The 24,654-nt window shown below is 36.6% G+C and overlaps 1 protein-coding gene across 4 annotated transcripts in view; it reads right to left on the bottom strand.

The window, feature by feature from the left end:
• CDH11 (cadherin 11) overlaps nt 1-24,654 on the bottom strand; it is an 85,252-nt gene that overhangs the window by 4,470 nt on the left and 56,128 nt on the right. For all 4 annotated transcript variants that reach the window (XM_072422680.1, XM_072422682.1, XM_072422681.1 and 1 more), the window contains exons 3-11: nt 22,585-22,879; nt 19,253-19,372; nt 15,273-15,440; nt 13,696-13,883; nt 11,933-12,186; nt 6,469-6,602; nt 5,119-5,240; nt 4,475-4,592; nt 1,807-2,058 (exon numbers count right to left, since the gene is read on the bottom strand). In XM_072422680.1, coding sequence (XP_072278781.1) covers nt 1,807-2,058; nt 4,475-4,592; nt 5,119-5,240; nt 6,469-6,602; nt 11,933-12,186; nt 13,696-13,883; nt 15,273-15,440; nt 19,253-19,372; nt 22,585-22,879 — 1,651 coding nt within the window. The remainder of the gene's footprint in view (nt 1-1,806; nt 2,059-4,474; nt 4,593-5,118; nt 5,241-6,468; nt 6,603-11,932; nt 12,187-13,695; nt 13,884-15,272; nt 15,441-19,252; nt 19,373-22,584; nt 22,880-24,654) is intronic.

Raw genomic sequence — 24,654 nt, 5'->3', positions numbered from 1 at the left:
TTTTTTACACACATTAGAGACATTGGAGTTCATTTAGGGTGAACCGTGGCAAGTGCCAGTCACCAGTCATGATAATGATGGTGTTTGATTTAGCCACATTGTGTCTGTTTCACCCAGTGTGAATTAAAATGGTGCATTTCTAGAAGCAAGACAGATACAAAAAGGATGACAGGGAGAAAAGAGATAGAGAGACTAAAGCTGGAAAGAGGCCACATGAAGAGATAAACAGAAAAAAAGCTGTCAAAAAAGCAGAAAAAAGATAGTAAGAGAAAATTCAAGTATTTAGAAAAGGAACTAAGCAAAAACGAGTAGGGAGGAGAAGTGTAAACAATAATATTATAAGAATAGATTTTATGGGGAACCTTCAATAAAGACATAGAAGACATTTGAAATAGTTCTCTTACATAAGAGAACTGATTTATTAAAGTTCTCCAATGCTGGAAAGGATACATGTTCATCAGTGAAGCTGGGTGATCCAACAAACCTACATGGATCTAGTCCAGGATTCAAAACCTTTGCTAACAAATATTAAATGGCTTTTAGTGATGGCTCTTTTACCTTTTTAAAGTCTCCAGTAACCATAAACCCTCAGACTTAAAAGCTGACTATATTACAACTTAACAATTACACTGTACAAAATGAGTTGCCTATGAGTTGCCTAAACACATAGACCACTTAAGATATTTTGAACAACTGTGCTCCCACTTTGTCCTACTTTTCTATATCCTCTCTATAATTTCAACATTTTTCTTGAGAGTCTGGAGGTACCAATACCATACAGGGGTTCTTGGGAACTGGATCTAAATCAAACAACCTTACCTAATAATGGCAAAAAGTATAATTATGAAGGTATTCTTTAAAGATTAGTACAATATTTAAGAATCCCTGTCTCAATGGCACATCTTGTTGGACTTTTTTTTACAAATCTGACAAACCTTTCTTTTTTTGTTTACAATCTGTCTTTAAATTCTCTAATAAATCAATGGTGAATCATATGATAGCTTGATCCATGATCCTATCTATTTATACCATACAAGTGGTCCCACATAGACTCTTAGACCCTTAGGTTTATCCACCCCAAGATCCTATAACAAAGGGAAGCTTAACTTTTGGAATTTCTTTTCCTATGTTTAAGATGAACTAAATACACGATAATTAGTACCTGGTGATCTTCAAGATTTGTATTGTAGGATATCTCTGTTCAAACTCTTCTTAAGCAAAGTATCCAAAGCCACAGTATTTATTAATGAAGGTTAAGAGCGTGATCACCTACCATTGTATTGCACAGAATCTATACACAGTATTTTATACAAGAGTTAAATATAGCTTTAAACAAAATACAAACTGCGGCAAACAAAGAGAAGAAATAGGTGGGTCAACGTTGATGTGTGTAACCCCGATGTCCACTCTACAGATTGCAATATGGACAACAAAAAAGTCTCCACCAGCGACTGCAGTCATTACCTGGTTGCCAAAACATTTGGGTTGATTTATTAAAGGAATTCAGGCAGATTACTCAGGAAATTAAGTTATCGCCCTGTAATGGAATTTTTACTTAGTAAAGGAGATAAAGCTCTGCTGACTTTAACCACGCAGTCAAGTACTTTGTTTTCCATTCCCTCCAAGTAATTGGGTATTTTTTTTTACCACATTGATTAAGCAAACGGTATATTGATATGCTATGATATTTAACTTTGTTGAGTGACCAGTTTAAATGCTTTTAGTAATCCAACCCACTTTTTAGTACTCTAAGTACTATTTACAATATACCGTAATATTTATACAATAGAAAAACATTCCACTTACCTAATAAAATGACAATACAAGCCAGAATGGCTATCAATGCTCCTGTGCTGAGTCCTGCATTCAATGATAGTGGTTCATCATTACAAAAAATGACACTCTCATCACTGTTACAGCTGCAGATGCGGACGGTTAGGGTATTGGTACTGCTCAATGATGGAATGCCTCCATCACTTATCACAATGGGGAGCAAATGCATCTTCTGTTTCTGACGGCTAAAAGACGCTCGGCCGATGTGCAAGGATGCTGTGTTATCTGTTCAGAATAAAAGGCAAGACATTACTTTTTAAGCATATAGGAATTTACGTTTTCATTAGCAATTTTTGAAAAACTTAAAAATATTCAATGAATTGGGCCTGATTTATGAAAGCTCCTCAAGGCTGGAGAGGATACACTTTCATCAGTGAAGCTGGGCGATCCAGCAAACATGGAATGAATTCATTCAAAGTCAATGGCAATTCTCTAGCAAATGTTTTTAATCCTGGACCAGATCCATTCCAGGTTTGCTGGATCACCAAGCTTCACTTGGAGAGCTTTCACAAATCAGGCCTGTTGTCCTAAGAGGGCCATTGATATGGGCATCAACCCAAAGGTCTTTGTGGACCTTTACAGTTAGGCGTCTCGCTTCAAAATAAAAAACAATGGTTTATTATAAGGTTTACCTCCTGTCTAGTCAAGTATTTGGCTCTGTTGAAGACAGATTTTCAAATTTTTATGCTAGATCATAAAACAAACTGATGGCTATGCTGACCAAACACAAACAGCTTATTATTACCAAAGCGGGCATAATAAAGTGCCAGGCATCACTCCAAATTTCAGTCGTCAAGTACCCACTGTGGACATGGAGTTCCAGAAATAAAGCCAGTATGTTGTAGCTTCAGCTGGGTCCTCACAACACATCCCACAACATATTGTGTGTCTGACTAACCAATTAACGGAGCGGTTTAGCATATATAAGTATTGACTCTAAGAGTCAGGGGAGGGGTTCCCTAGACACAATGGAGGTCTAAAACAGTAGTATTTTCCTGGTACTATACAATGGGCCTGATTTAATAAAGCTCTCCGAGGCTGGGGAGAATACACTTTCATCAGTGAAGCTGGGTGATCCAGCAAACCTGGAGAGGTCCAGCCTTGGAGAGCTTTAATACATCAGGCCAAATGTCTAAATATATATGCATATGCCTTATTTGTGTATTCATCGTGGCTACTATAACCACAAATATATCTTTCTGGTAGCCAGAAAGCAGGTTAAGATGATCTAGCATCATACTGTTGTTTTTTTAGAATAATAGTGCAGAAGAGGTGCACCTATACATAAATGTATACAAAAATCCTTTTTTCATTATTTCTACAAGCCTAACGCTAAAAGTTTAGCATTGCACATAACTATATAGAATGCCACAAAAAACAAGATTTTCAGCGGACAACTAACATTTTAATCCTATTCCTGAGTACTCACAAAACTATAATGTACAGATTAGTTTGTACGTTGTGATCTACTTGATTTGTATAACAGAGACAACCTGCTGCACTGTTCCTTCTAATCTCATACATTTTGATAGCATGTGATTTTCTTCAATAGAAAAACTGCCATGTTTTAAAGGGCTATTGATGTACTTGTGAATAATTGCTCAGCTAAAGAATGCGCCGCACAAAGGAATTTCATCTGAGACTTCAAAAAAAAAAAAAATAATCAATTTGGAAGACAAAATAATTTGGTGATTATTTGTATTGCACGATATGAAGTATAACTATTGAAAGTGATTCAACCTACAACACAGCACTCCCCCGGCATTTACACTCCATATTTTTTTTTCAGTGCAAAATATGGTTTTCTAATTTAAGACTTGAGGAATGTGAGAGGTCACCGAATGTAGGTTGTGTTTATTTTTTACTGCTATAATTACCTCTAAAAAAGGAACCCCACTAAAGGGAAATAAAAGAATACACATTCATTTTAAGGGTCAGTGATAGATTAGTTTCTAACGAGTCTACTATTGAGCCTTCAGTATTACATTTTTAGGTTTTCATATATTTTTCTACAAATCACTTTTAGGTCTTGAATAAATTAAGAGTTTGAAGCAGAATTGAACCATCAAATTAAAGTTTCCCAAAACAGTTACATTCAGGGCATGCCTCTGGTGATACCTGTCACAGATGCCAGTGTGCTGCCAATGTCAGCTCCCAATAAAATTTGAATGCCTCAAATAGCTTTTTGAAGGATTTTCAGGGACAAGGCTAATTTTTGTTTGGGGGGACCGGGTTAATGCACAAAATGCATCAATAACGTCACCGGAACTGAAAGTAATTAAATATTTACACTTTTTTTTAACAAAATGATTTTATTTTAAGTAGAGAGGGCTGGCAGGGAAGCACTTTGACCATGCCCATATGTTACACCTTGGAGCGTGGTTGACAACCTATGTGAATGGACTAGGTGTCCAAATGCTGTCACATAGGTGGTTGGGGACTGAGTAAGATGTCATAAAACTACCAACTATTAATCTTCCCTTCTGCCAGGACACCAAAAGGAAAGTCTAAGCCAATCCGGCAATTACACAAGTTACCTATTGTTATGACTTTCTTATTCTTGCTGTAGAGGATGGAAACATGATTGGTTGTATACTATTACAGTATCTCTGCTATACAATTATCATTTACTAATACAAACCTCTGTGATCTCTTATGGTGAAGTTTGAATTTGAATGAAGTTCTGGTGGAAAGTTGAATGAGAATCGGGGTCCATTGGCTGTGTCATCTTTATCGACTGCTGTGATTTTTAAAACATTCTATGAAAAAAGAAGGAAGAAATGATCGTTGATATGATGTTATCATTAAACATAGAAAGCATAGAACATTGATAGGCATTGATAAATCAGCTGCTGCAATGATTCACTGCTTCCTAAGCACTGATATCAGTCCATGCCACTAATGGGCTATACTATGTCACTCAATAAGGGTGAATCATTCGTAATATGACCCTTTCACGGGGCTACACATTTCAAAAACAATCCATTCATTTGATTATATTGGAATTTACCAGCTGTAAAAAGTTTCCTATGTGTAGACATCCAATTGCCCTGAGAATACTGCTATGTGTCGCCATCTTGGATATGATGGCGGTAACTCCAATAGACACTATATAGACACTCCAATATGTCACTCAAGTGACATTTTCATAGTAATTCTTATTCGCTGATTTCCTGGCCACTGGATATAAGGTTTATTTATAGACAAGAGAGGCAGATGAGCTAGGTCAGCTAATAGACCTTATTGGGTGCTGAATTTATTTTCATATTAGAAATGAACAAATACCTTGTTTATTGGTGCATTTTCACAAACAGCAGCTTCATAGGGTTCAGGAAATTCTGGAGCATTGTCGTTCCTGTCCAAGACCTTTATCGATACGGGCACTTTTCTTGAAAAAGCATTATGGGCTGCCAAAAAAAAAAAAAACATTTGGTATTAATGTAATTACTCCATTCCATACATCACCATTTTAAGAAGAGGTTAATATATTAGCTTGTAACTAGGGATAAATGAAACATCTCAGGTTTAGTTTGGCATAGGTTCACCAAACCTCAACTTTAGATCAAAATCACAATAAAGTGTTTGGGAGAAGAGTCTAGCTATTTTATTCTGCCTATTTTTAGGGTTAATAAACAACTCTTAACAAAAAAAAAAAGCAATGGAGAGCCATGTACTGCCATTGGGGACACATACTAAGACAAAGGCCCTGATTTACTAAAGCTCTCCAAGGCTGGAGAGAATACACTCTCTTTAGTGAAGCTGGGTAATCCAGAAAACCTGTAATGGATTTCCTAAATGATTTACTATTTGCTAGCAAATGTTCTAAATCCTGGATTAGATCCATTCCAATTCACTGATCAAAGTGTATTCTCTCCAGCCTTGGAAAGCTTTAATAAATCAGGGCCATGGAGAGGGCCTTTATATGCGGGTTCCATGGTGGCATTAAAAAGACTGTAAATATTGTGCAATGTGAGAAATATATAAGCTAATAAGTTGCTCTTTTTTTCTAGGAAAAGATCTCTGTGTAAGATTCACATTTACAACTGAAGTTTGCATTGGGTTAACTGTCTTTTTCCCGCCTTGTGCCAAAAGGAAATCACGAAGCATCAGCACTGTCATGGGTCTTGTGCTCTTTCATACTTTAAGGTTCTAGAATAGTGGGTAAGAAATACATATGTATATTCTGCTACAACCTGTTGTGTTGTTTTTTATGAGCAAAGCACAAAGAGAATCAATAGGCTGACTTTAAATGCTGGTTATCCCTATCCAATGGATCAATGTACCAGCAAGGCTACAAGAATTTTAGGAGTACTACAGAGGAGTACTACAGAGTACTTATATGTGGAATTTTAAATACAGATTGATTTTGTAATTGTAGGGATTCCTCTTTAACGTTAAATATATAAAATGTTTACATCATGTCAAGGAAGAAAAATACAATTTCTTTCTGTATTATCCAGTGAGGTCAGACAATTCAGCAAATCAATTGAAGCTAATCAATTCACTCATCTCTGATGAGGAGTTCCATCACAGCCAGAGAAGGCAGGAAATGCAGCCCGCTGCAGCTGTTCTCTCTCCATTGCTCCCTGAAACGGGACTACGATAATGAATTTGCTCCATCTGGGGAATACTTACAGGCTTCGGTTGCTATCACAGAGATGTTCTGCCAGTCTTTCTCCTCTCTGTCCAAAGCCTTTGTGGTTTTGATGTAACCATCCTCTTGGATGTTGAAAAATCTGTCAAGGTCAGTGTGCCGATCGATTGAATACCTAAAGAGAAGGATCGCAGGGTAATTAGACAAGAAAATTACTAAGCAGCCCGGTGCTCAAGTGTTACGTATTAAAGATTCATTCGAGAGTCGTTTCCCAGCAGCAGGCATGGCAAAATCCGAATATTAATGGAATCTATCAAACAACTTTTAAAAGGAAATTTAGCTTCATCATTTATTCATGTCTGCATGTAGGGAACGTTTTTGCTACATCAGGATCTTTCCTTTCTATTAATGAAAAAAAATAACATAATGCCAAATACAAGATAACACAGACTAGCGCATGAAATGATGTAGTAGGTGTTTTATCTCTGAGGGCATGCAATATTTATGGCTAGACATCACTTTTCAGCACCCGTTTAGAGGAAAACCAATGATATTGTATTTGTTGATGTAGAACAATATTCCCAAAAGTGTATCTAGTCTTGCTGGTAAGTTTGGTTCTCAGTTTGATTATAGCAGTAAAGGGATGGCTTCTTGTAGCCTATGGGCAAGGTTGTGCAGATATAGAACAGTTTGTGGCTATAGTACTATATGAGGTTACTTGATATTAAACATACAATGGGAATATAGGTTAGAGATTATGAGAAAGAATCATAGCTGGTCATTGTTTTCCAGTAGGTTTATGTTGCTTCAAGAAAGCAGAATGACTTAATAATTACTGTAGAGTAATGATGTATAGGCCAGCATTTTTGGCTTTTAACTTTTGGATAAAATAGTGAATGTTAGGACTAGAAATGCTGTGATTTTTTAGTACTATGTCACTGCTAGGCATAAGGCTGGTCAGGGCTAAAAGTGAGATAAAATCTGAAATTCTGAGTTATCAATAGAAAAGGAGTAGAAGGGGAACCAATTTGGACACTTGACGATTGATCAATGCTAGGAATATACAATGGGCTCTGTATATAAAACAAGGAATCTAACATTTCTTTAAGCATTCCCTTTTGGGAACCAATTACTGCCATTGAAGCACATGGACCTGGATGATTCTCACAAGGGAATGTTTGAGGGAATGTCTGATTCTCCATTTTATAAATAGAGCCCAATATGATTTTTTTTATGGTATTTATGATCTATATACTGTTGACATGAAAATCAATCCTTTGCAATGAAGTACAAGAATTCATTTACTATTCACTTATCTTCTATTTTGCCATTCATCTATTTCCCCATTGTAATTAAATGTTGAAAAGTGTTTGCAATGGATATTAGACTAGAAGTTAACTTTTTTAATAACTGTATTTTGATTTTTCAAAAAGTGGTTAAAACTATAATACCATGGTTATTCAATTGTCTAAAAACTATCTTGCTGATCTTTTTTCGATCAACATTTTGCCCAGTTATGGATTGCAAAGAAAAGCAATTGCTGATCCATAATGTCTTTTAACTAATTTAAAATATAATGAAACATATGGGTAACTTGTGATTGGATTCACTACTTTTGAAAATATTTCCTTCTTCTTCCTGTTGCCTCTATACGACTGGAAGAGAGCTCCCCAATGGGACACATACGTCAAAAAAAATGACAGTAATAGGTTTGCTTTGAGATATCAATAAATCAATGCAGCTCTGGATGGATTGGATCTGGATTATTGCTAAATCAACTGTATTTTGTAAAGTTAAGCAATGTAGGAACCCAGATTGAACCTTTTAATATCCTCATGGACTGCTCGTTTTTTCCTGCTGTACAGGACACAGTTTCTTTGCTTCCATTACTGCAGTTTAATAAGGTATCTATTTTTTCCAGCATGTTGGTAGCCAGGCAGCTCAAGCAAAGCCTTTTCTGTGTAGCAGTCGTAGCATCATCAGACTAGAGTATACCACACACAAACAATAAATCCCCATGAAGGCTTTTGTAGCTTCACAATGGCTCACACCTAGGCAGGGAGCAGGGGAGTCAAGGTTGCTGATGACAATACAAATGGATTTATTTAGAGCCCTATCTTAATGTATACATTGGTAAGTGCTCATTTTTCCATGTGTGTATTGTTTGCAACCCAATAATATAAACTGAATAGTTTGAACTAATAATTACATTCATTGTAATTCAAAAGACTGAGATTGGCAATCTGCTTTACATTTGCAGATTATAACATTTTTACATGTATCTGCTACATTGAGGATATGAGTGAGCTATAGGCAATCACAATACAGGATAGAATGTCTTCTAGGCATCGGAAGGCCAGAAGAATACATAGAAGACCTTCTTACGGAAATTCACTTTATGATGGTCTTGTGGGGCTGAGTCATTTATTACACAGTGAATACATGAAAATATTAATAAGGGCCTCTTTACACCCACAGAAGCCTCAGATGACAGACCCCAGATATCTGTTACTGATCAACACATTCTGCTACCCTAGCCAAGCAAATGTGGAAGTCTCCCCTCCAGGTCAACAAAAGGTTTAAACTGTGTCTGGGAAGGTAATCATGGATACCCAGAGAAAATTCATTTGAGTTATTACTCTAAGCTTCTCTAAAATACACATATTTCTTTCCAGTCGTGTCATATTTTTACAGTGGTGGGTCGTTTTTAGGATTTCTGGCTTGCATCCTCCCATAGCTATCATTACTCAGCTATAGCTAGAATTCTTCATGCATGACTACCAAGGGAATCTCAGTTATAGAATAATATTTTACTGCCAGTTAGTTTTTCTATGGATTTTGACAAAGTAGGCATTTTCTGCTATGAAGACAGTTATCATTGGAACCAGGGGAATACCTAAGACCTTTAGGGCCCCGCAGTTTTGGGACATGAGGGAGAGGAGGGATTTGGAAAGCATGGGCTGGGATAGGGTGGATGCTACCAGTGTCATTCCCACCTAACCAGCATTGCTGCATTACTCCACATTACTCTGGGAGCAGCCTTTCTTGACCTTCTTAACAGCGCGAACCTTTGAAATAATGTCCAGGTCTTAGGGAACCCCTTTTACAATTACTATATTCACAGCTCACAGTACATTAGCATGGTGGTTATTGGGTAGAATGCTTCTTACATTGCTTGTTAATCAGAAAAATGTCACCTTTACGGATAACCACAAAGATCATTGGTGTCAGTTAAAATAACTTGAGAAGCACAAATTGCTTATGACTTAAGAAACCCCCTAGCAACCTCTGGAGGAACCTGGTTGAGAATCACTGTTGTAGACTGTTGTCCTCCCACCACTTTGGCTGTTGTATTTTGGACAACAGAAGACGCAAGAACAGCAGACTGCAGATGTCAGCAGAGACATGGAGCATCAGCTATGGACTAGCAAAGAATGGCAAATAGACGTGACAACCATAGTTACTCATGGGGGGGGGGTTCTGTCTGTTCTCCTGATTGAAACTTTTGGTCCAAAATTTTCCTTTACCTGTTCCTACTATCTTCCCTTTCTTTGTGATTTAGTGAGAGTGGTCACCCCGTGGGGAAATAGGCAATAAAAACTTGGTAGAAAGTCTAATGTTCCCCCATTCTATCCAAAACTAAAACAGAAGTTGTGCCTTTATATACTGACTAATGCCCAGTCTTATCCTGCTTTTTTCTCCTTGAAAGTTCAAGATGGCTTTCAAATGTAGGCATCTTGTTTAGGCCTCTAGATTTGTTGTCAGAATCCTTTCTATACTGTATAATAAATGTCTAAGTGAACTCAGAAGGGGTTGTTAATGCTTTCAGTCTGATGTGTTTTTAATGATTTTTGTAAACACAGCACATACGGTTTATTGGTTTGTACGTCGATAAATGTAATTGGATAATCAACCTCTGCTCCCGATTATCAATGTCCGGGCAGCCAAACGAGCTCCAAATCCACCAAGGAACCCATTAATGAATCAAGAGTTGGATTCAGTAATCCATAACCCCCTCACTTGGTCTAGGGTGTCAGACGGGAGGTTAACAGCATCAATTTGAAAGATGGGATGTAATGTAGTTTACGTTGGCAGTCCGGTATAATCTCAACGGGACATTAAGTACCTTTCATTTTCATTGTGAGCTCTAACTAAATGATACTGGCTTAACAATCTTGTGACTGAGTGTTTACATTTACTAAGCGGTTTAAGATTTAAGTACCGTGCAAAATGCAATGGCTTCGGAGACAGAAGACGTTCTGGCGCTGTGTCTTGCTGTTGTCTGAGCCCGTGTCTTATTTATTCATAGGGGAAACTGTGCTTTAATGATTCAGTACTGCAATTACACCGAGCCCTAGTCTTTGCTCCATGGTGTGATAACAAGAAAATCTAACAGCGCACATATACTGAGTCATGTTATATGGATATGACCCACAAAGTCTGCAGCACACCTGGGAGCCCAAATTACAACAGAAAAACTAAAGTGTTAATTCATTTCATTCTTAGAGCTACTTACTTTTTCTTTCCTTTACCATGTATAAAGAAGCATTGGCTTTTTTATTAACGTAGGCCAGGGATACAACTACTATCAATTTATTTTTTGCCGTGTGTGTTCCATTGGAAATGTACCTACTCACTAAAGTGAGTTGGGAATTCCTTGCTTAGACAATTGTCACTGAAACAGATGCCCCCATTTGAAGATATTTCCTGTTTAGGTGAAAGTTCTTCAAGCTTTTCAAGACCGGGGAAGATAGACTATCAAGGGAGAACATGCATGATCCAGCAAACCTGGAATGGATCTGGTCTGGGATTGAAAACATTTAGCAAGTAGCAACCCATTCCCCTCTCTACTGTTCTGGAGACAGCTCTATTTCTTATATTCTGTTGCTGCTGTTGATTATCATGGGGAGAAATAGAAAGAAATAGAATTTTTGGCTTTAGATACAGTTTAAAGTCAACTCTGGGATCTGTAATGCGTCTCTGTTCTGATTACCTTCCCCACTTTGAATAAGTCTTTGCATTCAACTTGTTTGCATTTGTGGAGTAAATACTGTAAATTTAACAATTTGTAATATTATGATGACCACTACCCCTTTTTTCCTTTTTTTAGCACAGAAATATGGGTAGGCTTTAAAGGAAGTCCATACGTCTGAATCGCCATCCAAAAACTACAGTTCCAAGCAGGAAATACATTTCTGTGTAAGTTTTACAGATTAACCATGTGAGGGACAAGAAAAGTAATGTACAAAGCATTTTTAAATTTCAGGTTCACATACACTTTGATGCTTAAAGGTTCCTAATGCAGAATGAGATATTCTTGCTAATAGGTATAACAATAAAAACCTGATTGACCTAGTTGAAAAAAATAATGCCTTTTTGTTCCCATTGGAGAATTTTGTCCATAACAAGACAAGAAGATCACATAATAAAATAGGTAATATATGCATTGTTCTTCCTCTTCAAGCATATCAGTTATAGCAGATGTAAGCACACAAAGAAACCTACTTTATAGGAACATTTGCTGCATCTGGGTCCTTAGCATGGACTCTTCCAACAGTCGTGTTCGCTGGAGCATTCTCATATACTTCGAAGATGTAATTTGGTTCCATAAACATTGGTGGTTCATCAGCATCTTCTACGGTAATTTTCACAGTGGCCATGTCTTTGAAAGGCCCACGGCTGAGGAATCGCGGATCTATATGGATATTAGCGGCCTCCACTTTCAAACTGTAGAATTTCTTTTCTTCATAATCTACTGTCTACAGTGATAGAAAACATAACTCATTAATAATGTGCTTTTAATGATAATGGATGCATTATAGTAGTGGTAGTGTGGGTAGTAGCCCGGTTCTATAATTCTAAAGGGGCTCTGATATTCACATTCCAAATTAGTGCTCCATTTATGCCCTCTAAATCAATGTAATTTGGTTTAGAATATAGCTCAATGGACTTGAGAAATACATCTATGCATGTGAATAATTGATTTATCAATAAGTGATTTAGCCCGATGGTTTAGGAGGGAGATAAGGTATTGTATTGTATGGATTGGGGCTCATGATTTAAGTGCTACCCTGGATACATATGGCTTTTAACTTGCCAGTAGAGGCTTTCAGGAAACAATGAACCACAGTTTCAGGGAGAATGTTGTTAAAAGGACAAAGGATATTTGCAAACTATTAAAAAGTGGAACAGTAAATGAATAACTAGGCTGGAAGGAGTAAATGGTATTCAGATTTTGCACATGCTGGCCCCTATGACCAACGGTTCTGAGTTCTTATCCAAGTTTTCTGGCTAGCTTAAGTATCACACTTATAGCAATAGATGGCACAGAGTGCTTAAGGATGGGAAAGGGCTAGAAGAAAATGTTTCCCCCCTCTGCGTCACTACATCTAGATCTGATGTCTTAAGTGAGAATGAATGCCACCCAACTCGACTTGTGATTTAAATCTAAGTGTACAGACAGAAAGGGTAAACTTTAGTCACACATTAAACTATTTCACTAGCTGAAATGTACAAACATTAGTAGTTCACTAAGAAAACCTGTTCTTGCAGGCAAGAATCCATTCTGAAACCCTTTCTTAAATAGGAATGTATTGTTTGCAGTTGGCAGCAAGATGTGTGGTTGACACTGTGCTGCCTGTGGTGGCCCGGACACCTTAAGTGTTGTAATATATTGGAGTAAATCTGGTTTTGCTGACAATGATACTTGTTTACTATTAATGTGGAGAAAACCTTGATGTGATTTAATTTAAAAGCTTTAATAGTCCATCATTAATATGTCCATCTTTTTAACCTAATTACATTTCCCAAATAAGTATGGAACAATGGTTTTTGCCAAAATTCTTTTATTGTGTAGCATATCTATGACTGGGCTAAAAAACTGATTGTAGACCAGCCTTTCTCAAACTTTTTTTAACTTTTAAGTCTTCAGGGAACCCCTGCTATAATTACTATATCCACAGCTCATTGTACTTTAACATGATGGTTATTGGAAAGAATGCCTCTTACGCTGCTGGCCAGTGGGTAATCACTTTTACAGATAGCCAAAAATCATTGGTGTGAGTTGGACATTGCTCAAAGAATCCCTTGGGCTCAACCGTAGGGTTCCATGGAATCCTGGTTGAGAAACAATGTTCTAAATCATGTCTTGGCTATGTAAAAATATGTTCAAGGATATCTGCACAACATGACTAACAAATCACAAAGCTTTATATCCTTCCCTCCCCAAAGACCTTTTTGAATGGTAATTTAGACACAGACAAATCTACCTTTTTAAGTTTTACAACTCCTTCCTGAGTTTGATAGTCTGTTGTGATTTCAAATACATCTGCCCCATCTCCATCTAGAATGCGATACTTGACGGCTCCATTCTCTTCCAAATCTGGATCTTTGGCTTTTAGACGTCCCACTTCATCGCCCGGAACAGATGCCTCTGATATTGACATAGGGTACGCACCTGTGTACAGACATTCCATGATAAGTATATCCAGATGTTACTCATATTCCATAAAATAATCTTCAAAGGGCCTATAAAGCTAAAACTATTGCATGCTGAAGTCTCTGAAAACCTTATGGAATTTTTCATTCCTTTGAGAAAAGATAGAAAGAAACACCGCTCTCTGGAAATTTGTGGTTGACACTGTAGACGAGGTTATAAAAAAAATATACACTGTCTTTGGTGAGATTTTCATGTTTATTTTTTTGTTTTTAGTATACTATTAACCACTGTTATTTATTTTTCTTGTGTATTCACTGGGGACATAAATTCTGTTTGTTTATTCTGGTGACCACTGTCTACAAGGCAAAAAGCAATGGGAAATGCAACAAATTCAGTTCTCATCAGAAGACAACGATTTACAGAGGCAATGATAAATTTGCATTGTTCTAATGACAACTTCTTAAGAATTATTGTAATTTTAGGGAGATCTGCCCTCTAAAGTAATTCCAAAGTAGACAGACTGCAAGAAAGAAACGGAAGAAAGTCTTAACTCTTTCCTACTCTTAGGGTAAAAAGTTTAGCTATACATACACTTTAATTGTAACCATTTATAGAGTCAAAAATATGCACTCATCTTTTCTGCCTGTTCTACTGTGCAAGCTTTAGGGCAGGGGTGTCCAAACTTTTTGCAAAGAGGGCCAGATTTGGTGAGGTGAAAATTTGTGGGGGCCGATCACTAACCAGGGTAAATGTGGGCCCATCAGGATGACGTGGGGCTTCCCTGTGTACGGAGTTCGGTGTCAGAGCACAATCTTGGAATCAGAATAGGCGTGGTCCGTGCGGGTCCCGCACAGCACACGCTCACTATAATGACATAGAGGATTCCCTGTGCACACATGGGGACTCCTGTCCTGCCGAATATGCCCACCGAGTAGCGGATCCATAATTTCAAGGTGGCTGATAAACTCTAATGATAAAAAAACTTTTTTGTACGCGGGTGTTTTATACTGTGGTCAACAGTGCTGGCGGGCTGCATATTATTGATTTTATGACAGAGGCTGCGAGCCTGTGGAAATCTGAACACCGGCCGCAATTCGCCCCCGGGCCGGACTTTGGACGTGCCTGCTCCAGGGGGTCAGTAATAAAAAAAATAGTGTGAACAGATTTCTTATCTACCAAAATGACAGTTTTTACTAGTGTCTTATTTTACCATTGCTGAGAATGTATCTTACCAAAAGAGATGCCAATTAAAAGTTTTGTGGGGTGAGATTGAAGCACAGACCACATTACATTAGGTCTGCCCACAGGAACTTTCTTTTCCTGCACCACTGATTCCACATTGTCAATTAAATATTTAATGTTCTTATCAATGTTGTTTGCATTCATTGCTGTTTAGATGGCACTTACTTTGAGGGAACTTTGGTGGGTTGTCGTTGACATCTGTCAGAGTTATTGTCACTTTGGTTGTCCCTGAGAGTCCACCCATATGACCTCCCATGTCCTTTGCTTGAATGACAACGTGGTATTGCTCCTTGGCTTCCCTGTCCATACTGGGCAGTGCTGTCCTAATGATTCCTGGAATATAAAAAAAAAGAAATACAATAAGTGTAATAAGCCTTGGGTTTTAATTTAAAACAAGACAATAAAAAAGTATAAAAAACAAAGTGTTGTGTACAACAACCATTTGGATTAAAACTTTTCGTAGGGCACATAAGCAAAACTGGAAAGCTACCTGATTAAATAATATAGGTGACATCACAAATTTATTTTGGATTGCCTAAATAAATCCTAGAAATTCACAAAATATTTTACTATAATGTCACAATTTTGTAAAATTTTAGCTTAACCTTACGAGAGTTAGTTTATTTGTATTTTTACAGTATAAAGTGGTATTTGGACATGTTTAAATAGTTTATATTTATATATAGATTATATTTTTTTTTTGTATTAAATACTTAAAAAAAGTTTAAAACAGTGAACCTTTGCTACTATACTTGCAGGGAATGATGGGCTTTCCAAAAATAAAGTCCAGCACTAGCGTAGACTTGTGGACTGGTTCTAAAGACTGATGAGTCTCTGTTAACAGATGAAAAGGTTGTGTGTTATTGGGCTCCCCTGATTAGCCCTTCTTGTGCATAAAACCTGATATCTTTCTTGTTTCAAGTTTGTAATCATGACATAATAAAAAAACTAGCTTGCTAAAGCTTTAAATTCACTTAAACTCAATGTACATTTGTATGAGTTCTTATTTAGTGCCTGCCAGGTCCCAGCTACAGCCAGCAGTATGATAATGGGATGCTATGTGTTGGAAAGCTATGTGTTTACAGCACCCAGAAAACGGAAGAGAGAGAAAAAACATTGCAGAATGGTATTGTCAACACACAGGCCACCTTGTGGCAAAAGGCCGGCGCTACAATGCAGTTGTAATTTCAGAACAAAGTTATCTAAAAACTTTTTTTCATATTGGTTAGTTTCTTGGTCTTGTTTCTCCTTCTTCCTAATGTATTTTTTTAAATATTCCCAAGCCAAAATCTAGAGAGGAGTTTTAGGATGTGTATTGCTTAATGAGAGTTTATGTTTATTTCACTGACACCAATAAATGGGGATATATTTTGAGGAGGAAGTTGGAAGGTTATTGTTCCTTACACTGTAACTTCATCTACTAAATGTGAGGGCTTTTTTAAATGACCTTGTCCAATTTGAAAGGGAACTTGGACTCTTTTAAATTAAACACCACTGTTTTAGACTAAGCTTATCTGTAGTGAAAAGTCTTTTATTTACAGAGGGCACTAGCTGAAGCTTAAATTTGCACACAACTAAAAGACTCAGGGCTCCTCCCCTCTATTTCTCTCTCTTTAAAGGTTTGCAAATTTTCTATTTCAGGATTCAATCAGAGACAGAGAGTATAGAAGGGAAGAGCTTTCTCTCACGTAAGAAAACTCACAGTACTCTGAGGATCCTTTGTCATGATGCACCCTGCACATGTTTGAGTGGTAAAAACAGAAATACTTACGACATAAAACATCAGTTCAAACGCTTTCAAAATCCTATTTTTTTTATTTATATATGTGTGTGTTTGTATATAAATATATATATGTATGTATTTGTATACAACACATACTCTAATCTGTACTATTATATTAAAAATTGGAGTGCCATAGCAACAGAGACAAAACTTCAAAAATGAACAAAATGCCGACACAGGGTATTTGCTTTTATTCAGTGACTGCAATAGAAATCTAGTGTGATTTCTATTGTAGTGAGTATTTATTGCAATAAGAATGGAGTAGCCTAGATTACAAACGCTGCTTTTGTTAGTTTACAGAAATCAACTACCAACAAACAGTCCTAAAATACAACTTTTATTTTGTTAACTATTGTTCAGGAATAGGAGTTCTTTCAAAGTAAGATCACCAGGAATTGATTCAAAACTGCAATACCAGAACAAATGAATTCTTGAAATTCCAAATAATCTAACCGGTCCATCTATTGTTGTATTCAAACATTTTATTATGTTTTCTGTTCATAGCCCTCAGTTATTTAAGCTCTTTATGAATCACCACTCTGCATTTTATGTGTAGTAGACATAGTTTTGACTAGGGGTAGAATGTTTGTTGAGGGCCCATTCACATTTTTGAGTGTGGTAGTATTTTACTGCAGATTATCAAAACACATGGTAATGAGCCAACTACAAATGGTACCATTGAGTTACCTCTGTAGGGTTTTTGTACACTAATTCTCTCCATGTCTATTTAAAAAATGGGATGCCTTAACACAGAAGATATTAAAAAAAGACCTACAGACCCTAATGTATATATATAATAATTCTGTAGCACGTATTTATAACTTGATCATGCCAGTACGAACCACACAATGGTGCCAATCCTTACAACCACTACCTGATATTCATTGTAGCTTCAGTTGGGGCCCATTCTAGGCTCACTGAACAGGTTTTGGTGAGCTTTAAAGACTATTCACCAAACTCATAGGAAAAAAAACATGCAACATGTTCACTCATCACTACCCTCAATTTCCAAACCTTCTGCATTATTTGATGGATAAAATGGTACTAGACTCTACAAATACTAAACAACAACCAAAAATATAACCAATCAAATTGCTTGTAAAGTTTATAGATAACAAAGCAATGGTACTAGACTCTTTATCCAATTCATTGCCATGGTCCACTACACGTTTCTTTTTCCTTGTTTGTCTTTTTCTTAATAAACAGTATTTACCTTTGCTTTATTTTTTTGGAAAATATTAGATTTTAGTCTCCTTCAAACCGCACATGGTTCTTATTGTTAAGAATTTTGGAGAGAAAGGAGACTGACCCCTCTATAAATGGATAAGAGGAAGATTGCTAATCAATGGATTCCCAATTTTATTGCAATGCATGTGGCTACAATTTTAGATATATTTTAAGAGTCACAAACAATACAGGTATCGTCCCAGTACCTGGAACTTTTGTTATTTTCATATTTTTCAAACACAAAGGTTTGGGTATATCTGCATTTTTACACAACCCCATGAAACTAATACAGGGCCATGAAATAAAACTGCCCAAGGCCCAATATATGATTAACCCAATACAGTTTAATAAAAGCCCACATCAAGCAAACATAGTTATGGCAAGGTGAGTATATGCTGCTGGAGAGGGGGGCATTTGCATTGGTAAAGTTTAGCTTCACATTCGGTTCAGGGTGAAGCTGTGATGGTTTAACTGGCCTCACAAGTCTTTCTTTGTTATCCCAAAAACTGAAAGTTTAAATCGCACCAAGAAATATGGGGAGAGAGTTACGGAGACGAGCCATGTACACTTGGCTATAGTGAGGACGACGACTTCCCCATCTCATGGAGGACCCATGTAGGACTTACTTCATGTGTAAATTTAGGGTCATATAGATACACATATGTGCTCAAGTTCTAGGACTCCCCATCCCATCAAGGACCCATGTAGGACCTATTTATTCTTCTCTATGTTTAGAGTTATATAGATAGACATATGTATACATGTATTTATCTGTCTCGAACACGTCTATGGTGAGGACCAGAACTCCCCATCCCATTAAGTACCCCTGTAGGACTTTCTTCTCTATATTTAAGGACATATAGACATACATACATTCACATGTATTTACCTGTCTCATATATTTTTCCATGGTTGAGGACCAGAACTTCCCATCCCATGAAGGACCCATGTAGGACTTATTTCTTCTTCTCTATGTTTAGAGTTATATAGACTGAAATATGTATACATGTATTTATCTGTTTCTACACATGTCGATGGTAAGGACCAGAACTCCCCATCCTATGAAGTACCCCTGTAGCACTTTCTTCTCTATACGAAGGGACATATAGACATACATACATATACATGTATTTACCTGTCTGTGCTTCCACTGAGAAATAAGGTTGTCCTTCAAGAATGCTATAGACTAGCTTAGCACTGTTGCCATACGTTGGGTCGTCCGCGTCTGATGCCGTGACCTGGATTACCGATGTACCTACATTATGCAGAAAACATCTTATTAGCTGGCATCATTCACTGGAAAGAAAAGTCCTTATTACCGTTGATTAGTCCTCCAAGATCCTATACAAACTCCTCTTTAGTAACTAATTACAGGTATACATCTAGTATAAGCACACAGGGCTCTTGAGATTAAGCATGCATGCCTGGCAGTAATTAAGACCATTGTCTGTGTTTTAAAAATCAATCTGCGATTCTAGCTCTCTTGAACAGAACTATGAACTGCAATTAATTAAAATAGAGCAGCAAATGTAAAGTCATTAGTTATATATTAGGAAACATACCTTTAAAGGCACAGAATGGGCACATATAAAATTTAATGTGTGAATACTACATTTTAATTATATTAATAAGGTTTGCAATAGGTGACTAATGCAGATTGCATTAGGGGAGTTAGATATTATTTAGAGGTTATAAATACGTCTGCACATGGAGGCAGCCATTTTTTATTAAATATATGAATTCATTCTGCTGTTCTTTTTAAGATCAAAAGGGAATTTTAAGTGATAGAGGGCGAATCTATTGTATTCATTTGAATGGGGTGAAGCTGTGTTAATCCGAAATACATAATCACATTCAAGGAAAATAAAAAAAACACATAGGGGATGTTTTACATGCTAAATTACTTGGATTTTTGTCCATCTAGTCCTAAAATTAATACAATTTAGCCACAAAGTACAGCCGAGACCAGCAGGGTGGATTTTTCTCTATTTAAGTCTTGTTCCCTCCCCCTTGTGTTGGTAGAGAATGAAGAAGAAACTGACTGATGAGCTAGTTTACCCATCACTCTTCTTATTGATAAGGTATACAGAGGACAGCAAGCTAATGATAATAGATGTGAACATCGGCTTTATGAACTTGTTGTTAAGATATACAACTGTCAGTGTTCCCAATGGCTGGAGGTCCTCGGGGGCGGAGCTTCTGTATGCTCACCTAATACCTAAAAGGCCAAAAGCTATTGTTTACTTTCCAACAAAGTGCCTGGCAAAGTAAACACAAGTTTGGATTCAATCAGAATGATTTATTAAAGCTCTCCAAAGCTGGAGAAAATACACTTTCATCAGTAAAGCTGGGGGACTCAGCAAATCTGGAATGGATTTCTTAAAAGTCATTTGGTAGCACATGTTTTGAATCCTGGACCTGATCCGTTTCAGTTTTGCTGGATCACCCAGCTTCACTGAGTAAAGTGTATCCTCTCTAGCCTTGGAGAGAATAAATAAATTAAGCCCAATATACCAACTTTTATTTGGGCTAAACAGTCTTCAAACTAATTTAAGTACCCTTTAGCCTGGACTACAAGACTGAAAAGACTACAAGACTGAAAAAATTACAAATTCCTTGGCAGGTAAAACAGTTACCTAAGCTGTACATATTTCAGCCACCAGTTAAGCTTTATTATACTGAATGGTATGGAAAGTATTCCAATAAAGGATATTTGATATAATGGAGCGTACACCGAATGGCAGAGAAAGGCAGCGATGCTTCCACACTTCTTCATTAGGCACTTTGATTGTGAAAGTGTTTTAGAGCTTTGCCATCTGTAAATGTAATTTGTATAACCTTAAGGAAAAAGGTTCTCTTTATTTGAATCTTGGGAAGGTTTTGATTATGTGTTGAGGAAAATTTGCAAAATGCAATAAAGAAAATACATGCGGGATGAACCTGTAATATCATCTATAATATGATTATGGGTCAATATAAAGCAAAATATTCTTATATGAACCATGGATGGCATATTTGTGTAGCGCTGTCTATTATGTGAACATGTGTGCCTAATGGAAAAAGTAAATCTATTATTGGAAGTGAGTTGAAGAGAGAGGATAAATCTAATCTCATCCGACAGGTAGAGAAAACCTAGTGGGTTTTGTATTTTTTAAAAGAGCCAAACTGTACCCGTCAAATTCCAGGAATAGAACAGCTCAGCCAATCCAACCATTGACGGCTGTCATAGTCTAGCAGCCAGATTGGCTGAGCCCTACTATACCTGCCAATGACCCCGTTGGAATTGTGGCCTTTTAGCTGGCTACAATGTTACCAGGAGAATGAAAAAATGCCTAGGCAAAGTCACTTTGCTTAGGCATCTAAGACTGCTATTTAATCATAAAAGCTGAAAGTTTTTGAAGAATGTTACTGTTGCTGTATATTAGGACTGGAATGGGACTATATCAGGCATGTATTCATGCATATTAGTAAAATTGCTTTACTGCATACCAGCCATTCTCCAAATCTTTATACTTGTTCATAGATAGTTACTCAAAAAGCCAAGGGGTTAAAAAAAAAAGTATTGATGAATCATATTTGTATTACCAGTCCAAAATATTAAACATTATTTCTCTGTTTCTAAGTTATATATATACATGGTGTCAGCCATATTTGCCAGATATATGCACATGTTATGGTTAATGCATTTATTTGCTCTTTTATTGCTCTCTTATCACAGTGACATTGAACATCTGTGATTTCTCTTGCAAGCTTTTCAACTGACTGTTACACAAGCAGACACTAGAGGGCGCATCTACACTGCATATAAAATATGGACATAAACCTGTATCACAGTAGGTACGTACAAATAAAAACATGGCAGAGTTTATAATTTCTAATATCATTTAAAATAAAATGTAGAATTAGATCTTATTAAAAAGACAAACTTTGACATTTGATTTAGATTAAAAACAGAATACTTAAATCAATTCCTGAAAAAAAGTGTTTTGAAGACAAAATGTTCCTGCAAAAAAATACCTTTAATACTTATCTCTTTAACTGCATATGTATACTCTTTTACTTTTTTTTCAGTGATACATACAATCCATCAGGGTGTGTTGGATGCCTATATCCCCCATCAACCATTGTAGTTCCATCCTCTGCCTCAAGAGGGCACAGCATAGACATAGAGGTCAAGGAAGGAACCCACATGGTGGGGCACACAGGCATTTGATACTTCTGGAAGTGTTGAATGCTAAAGGGTTTGGGAGGGAACAATGAAAGACACAGGTCTCTGGAAATGTGAGTATAGTGTGCATATTTGTCATTAATTGTGGCGCTTATAACATCCCACAAGTACCTTTCCTTTTTGGTATATTTATTATTGTATAAAAAAAAAAAATGTATATTTGTATGCATATATGACATTGTTCCACCATATACAATTACCATAACAAAAGGAATATTATCAGTCAGAATAATACATACCCACACTAGACATCTCCGGCACATTTGCATGGTAGTTTTCATGTAAGAATTCCGGAGGATTATCATTTATATCCTGGACTTTAACAATAAATTCTGAAGGGGGTTCCAAGGGCTTATTCGTTTCTCGGTCCACCGCCTGAGCCATTAATGTATACTGGGCCCTTTCTTCTCGGTCCAAGGTCTTGGTTGCATGAATGTTCCCTGATTTGTCATCAATAACAAAAATGGTCCCAGCGCCTTCCCCTGAGAGTATATACTTTATCTTCCCATCCCCGGAATCGACATCTGAATGTAGCTGTAAAAAGATACAAATGTATTAATATAACAATAATTTGGCTTTTATTTTTAAAAATAACCCATCACTATGATTTCTATTATTATATATTCTATTTAATTGTATGTTTTATTACTACAGGTAGCCCCGAGTTAAGAACATCCGACATACGGACGACTCCTAATTAGGAATGGGGCCTCCCTGCTCGCTCGTGTGCAGGACAGAGGCTTCATGGGGGCGGTTTGTATGACTTGCTAAACACAGCTGAGGTTGGGGGTGATCTTAAGGACTGAGCTCTTCTTCAACCTCTTTAATGACCAAGACAAACTCTGCAGTTGTTTCTTTTTGCTTATTAAAACACAGATTGCTTCAGAAGGTAATGAATGTCTAGTTTTTTTTTTTTTGCTTTGTTTGTGATTAATTCACAGTGAGGATTTTATACAGTAACTGACACCATGCTGCCTAATAATATGTTCAGACAAACATCTGTCCTAATTGCATTTATTAAAATAATGTACCTGCTCTGACTTACATACAAATTCAACTTAAGAACAAACCTACAGTCCCTATCTTGTATGTAACCGGGGACTAACTGTATCACTATTTACTATTACCTTTTTTTTAGTTATTATCTTTTTTTTTCTTGGAGAACAGCTTTAGGCAATTAGTATCATTAGAACCATTGATTTAGAACAGCATCAAATATCAAATTCAAACCAAAAACTAAAGCTAAAATTTCCAAGTTTAATGTTGTTTAAAAGGAGATGCCAAGCAAAACACAAAATTCAGTAGGCGGAAGACAAAAGTCCAACGTTTGCTTGTATTTGTTTTTTTTGGCTGCACCATCCGGAAAAGAAAGTAATTTACAAATAACTGAGCCTGTAGCAGGAATACCTGGCAATGGAGAGGTAGAAACTCTCAGTGAGAAAGAGATCTCTTATTTTTTTCTTTATTTGCTTTTAGAATCATTTCATTTTTTTGTGTATAATTGTTTTGCATAATTGAATACTTATGCTTTTTTATATTTTTTCGTTTTACATTTTTTTGCACAAATTGGCATTTAATGCCAGTGGAATCATTAATAACACCAAAACACAACCATAAATCTGCAGGCATAAAAAACTTTTTAATATCTTGCTATATAGCCACTAAGGATATAAACCCAGTTTGTGTGAACCAAATGCCTTTGTAAAATTGCAGTGACATCATCTATGTACTGCGCTTTACCATCTATGTAATGGGTTTACTGGCAGAATCAACAACAAATCTGTTCCAATTAACCGGGGATAGAATAATGAAAATTCTGCTGTTGCCCCACTTTATCACATATGTTATTTAATATTTTCTACATTTGATAGGATTTAAAGCAGCACATCAGAACAAAATTAACATGATAAAAAATGAATAGTACAATAAAGCCTGAAAGAACTGCTTTTTCTGAAATATTTAGCTACAATCTAAAAAAAAATCTCAAACAATACAACTTTCTGCCACTAGATGTCCTCAGTCTAATGCCATCATTCAACTCACTTTCTCTGAGCCCAGGTCTTCCTAAAAAACCCCAGTGTGTAACTATACAGTGAACGTATAAACAGCACAGTACTAAGCTCATCAACAGTCAACAGCTCATCAATCAGCTAAAAAAAAAACATTTAATGACAGAACTGCATTAATTTGTGTCTTTGCCATTTGCCTGTAGCTCAGCTTTACCTATGGCCCTTATCCCTATTGAGGTATACATAAACATAGGTTCTGTTTTATTAAATGAGCTCTAAAGTTACAGTCCTAAGATGAAG

The sequence above is a fragment of the Pyxicephalus adspersus genome, chromosome 9 (assembly GCF_032062135.1).
Source record: "Pyxicephalus adspersus chromosome 9, UCB_Pads_2.0, whole genome shotgun sequence".
Taxonomy (NCBI): domain Eukaryota; kingdom Metazoa; phylum Chordata; class Amphibia; order Anura; family Pyxicephalidae; genus Pyxicephalus; species Pyxicephalus adspersus.
Note: the sequence above shows the minus strand (reverse complement) of the source record. Positions and strands in the feature narration are given on the sequence as shown.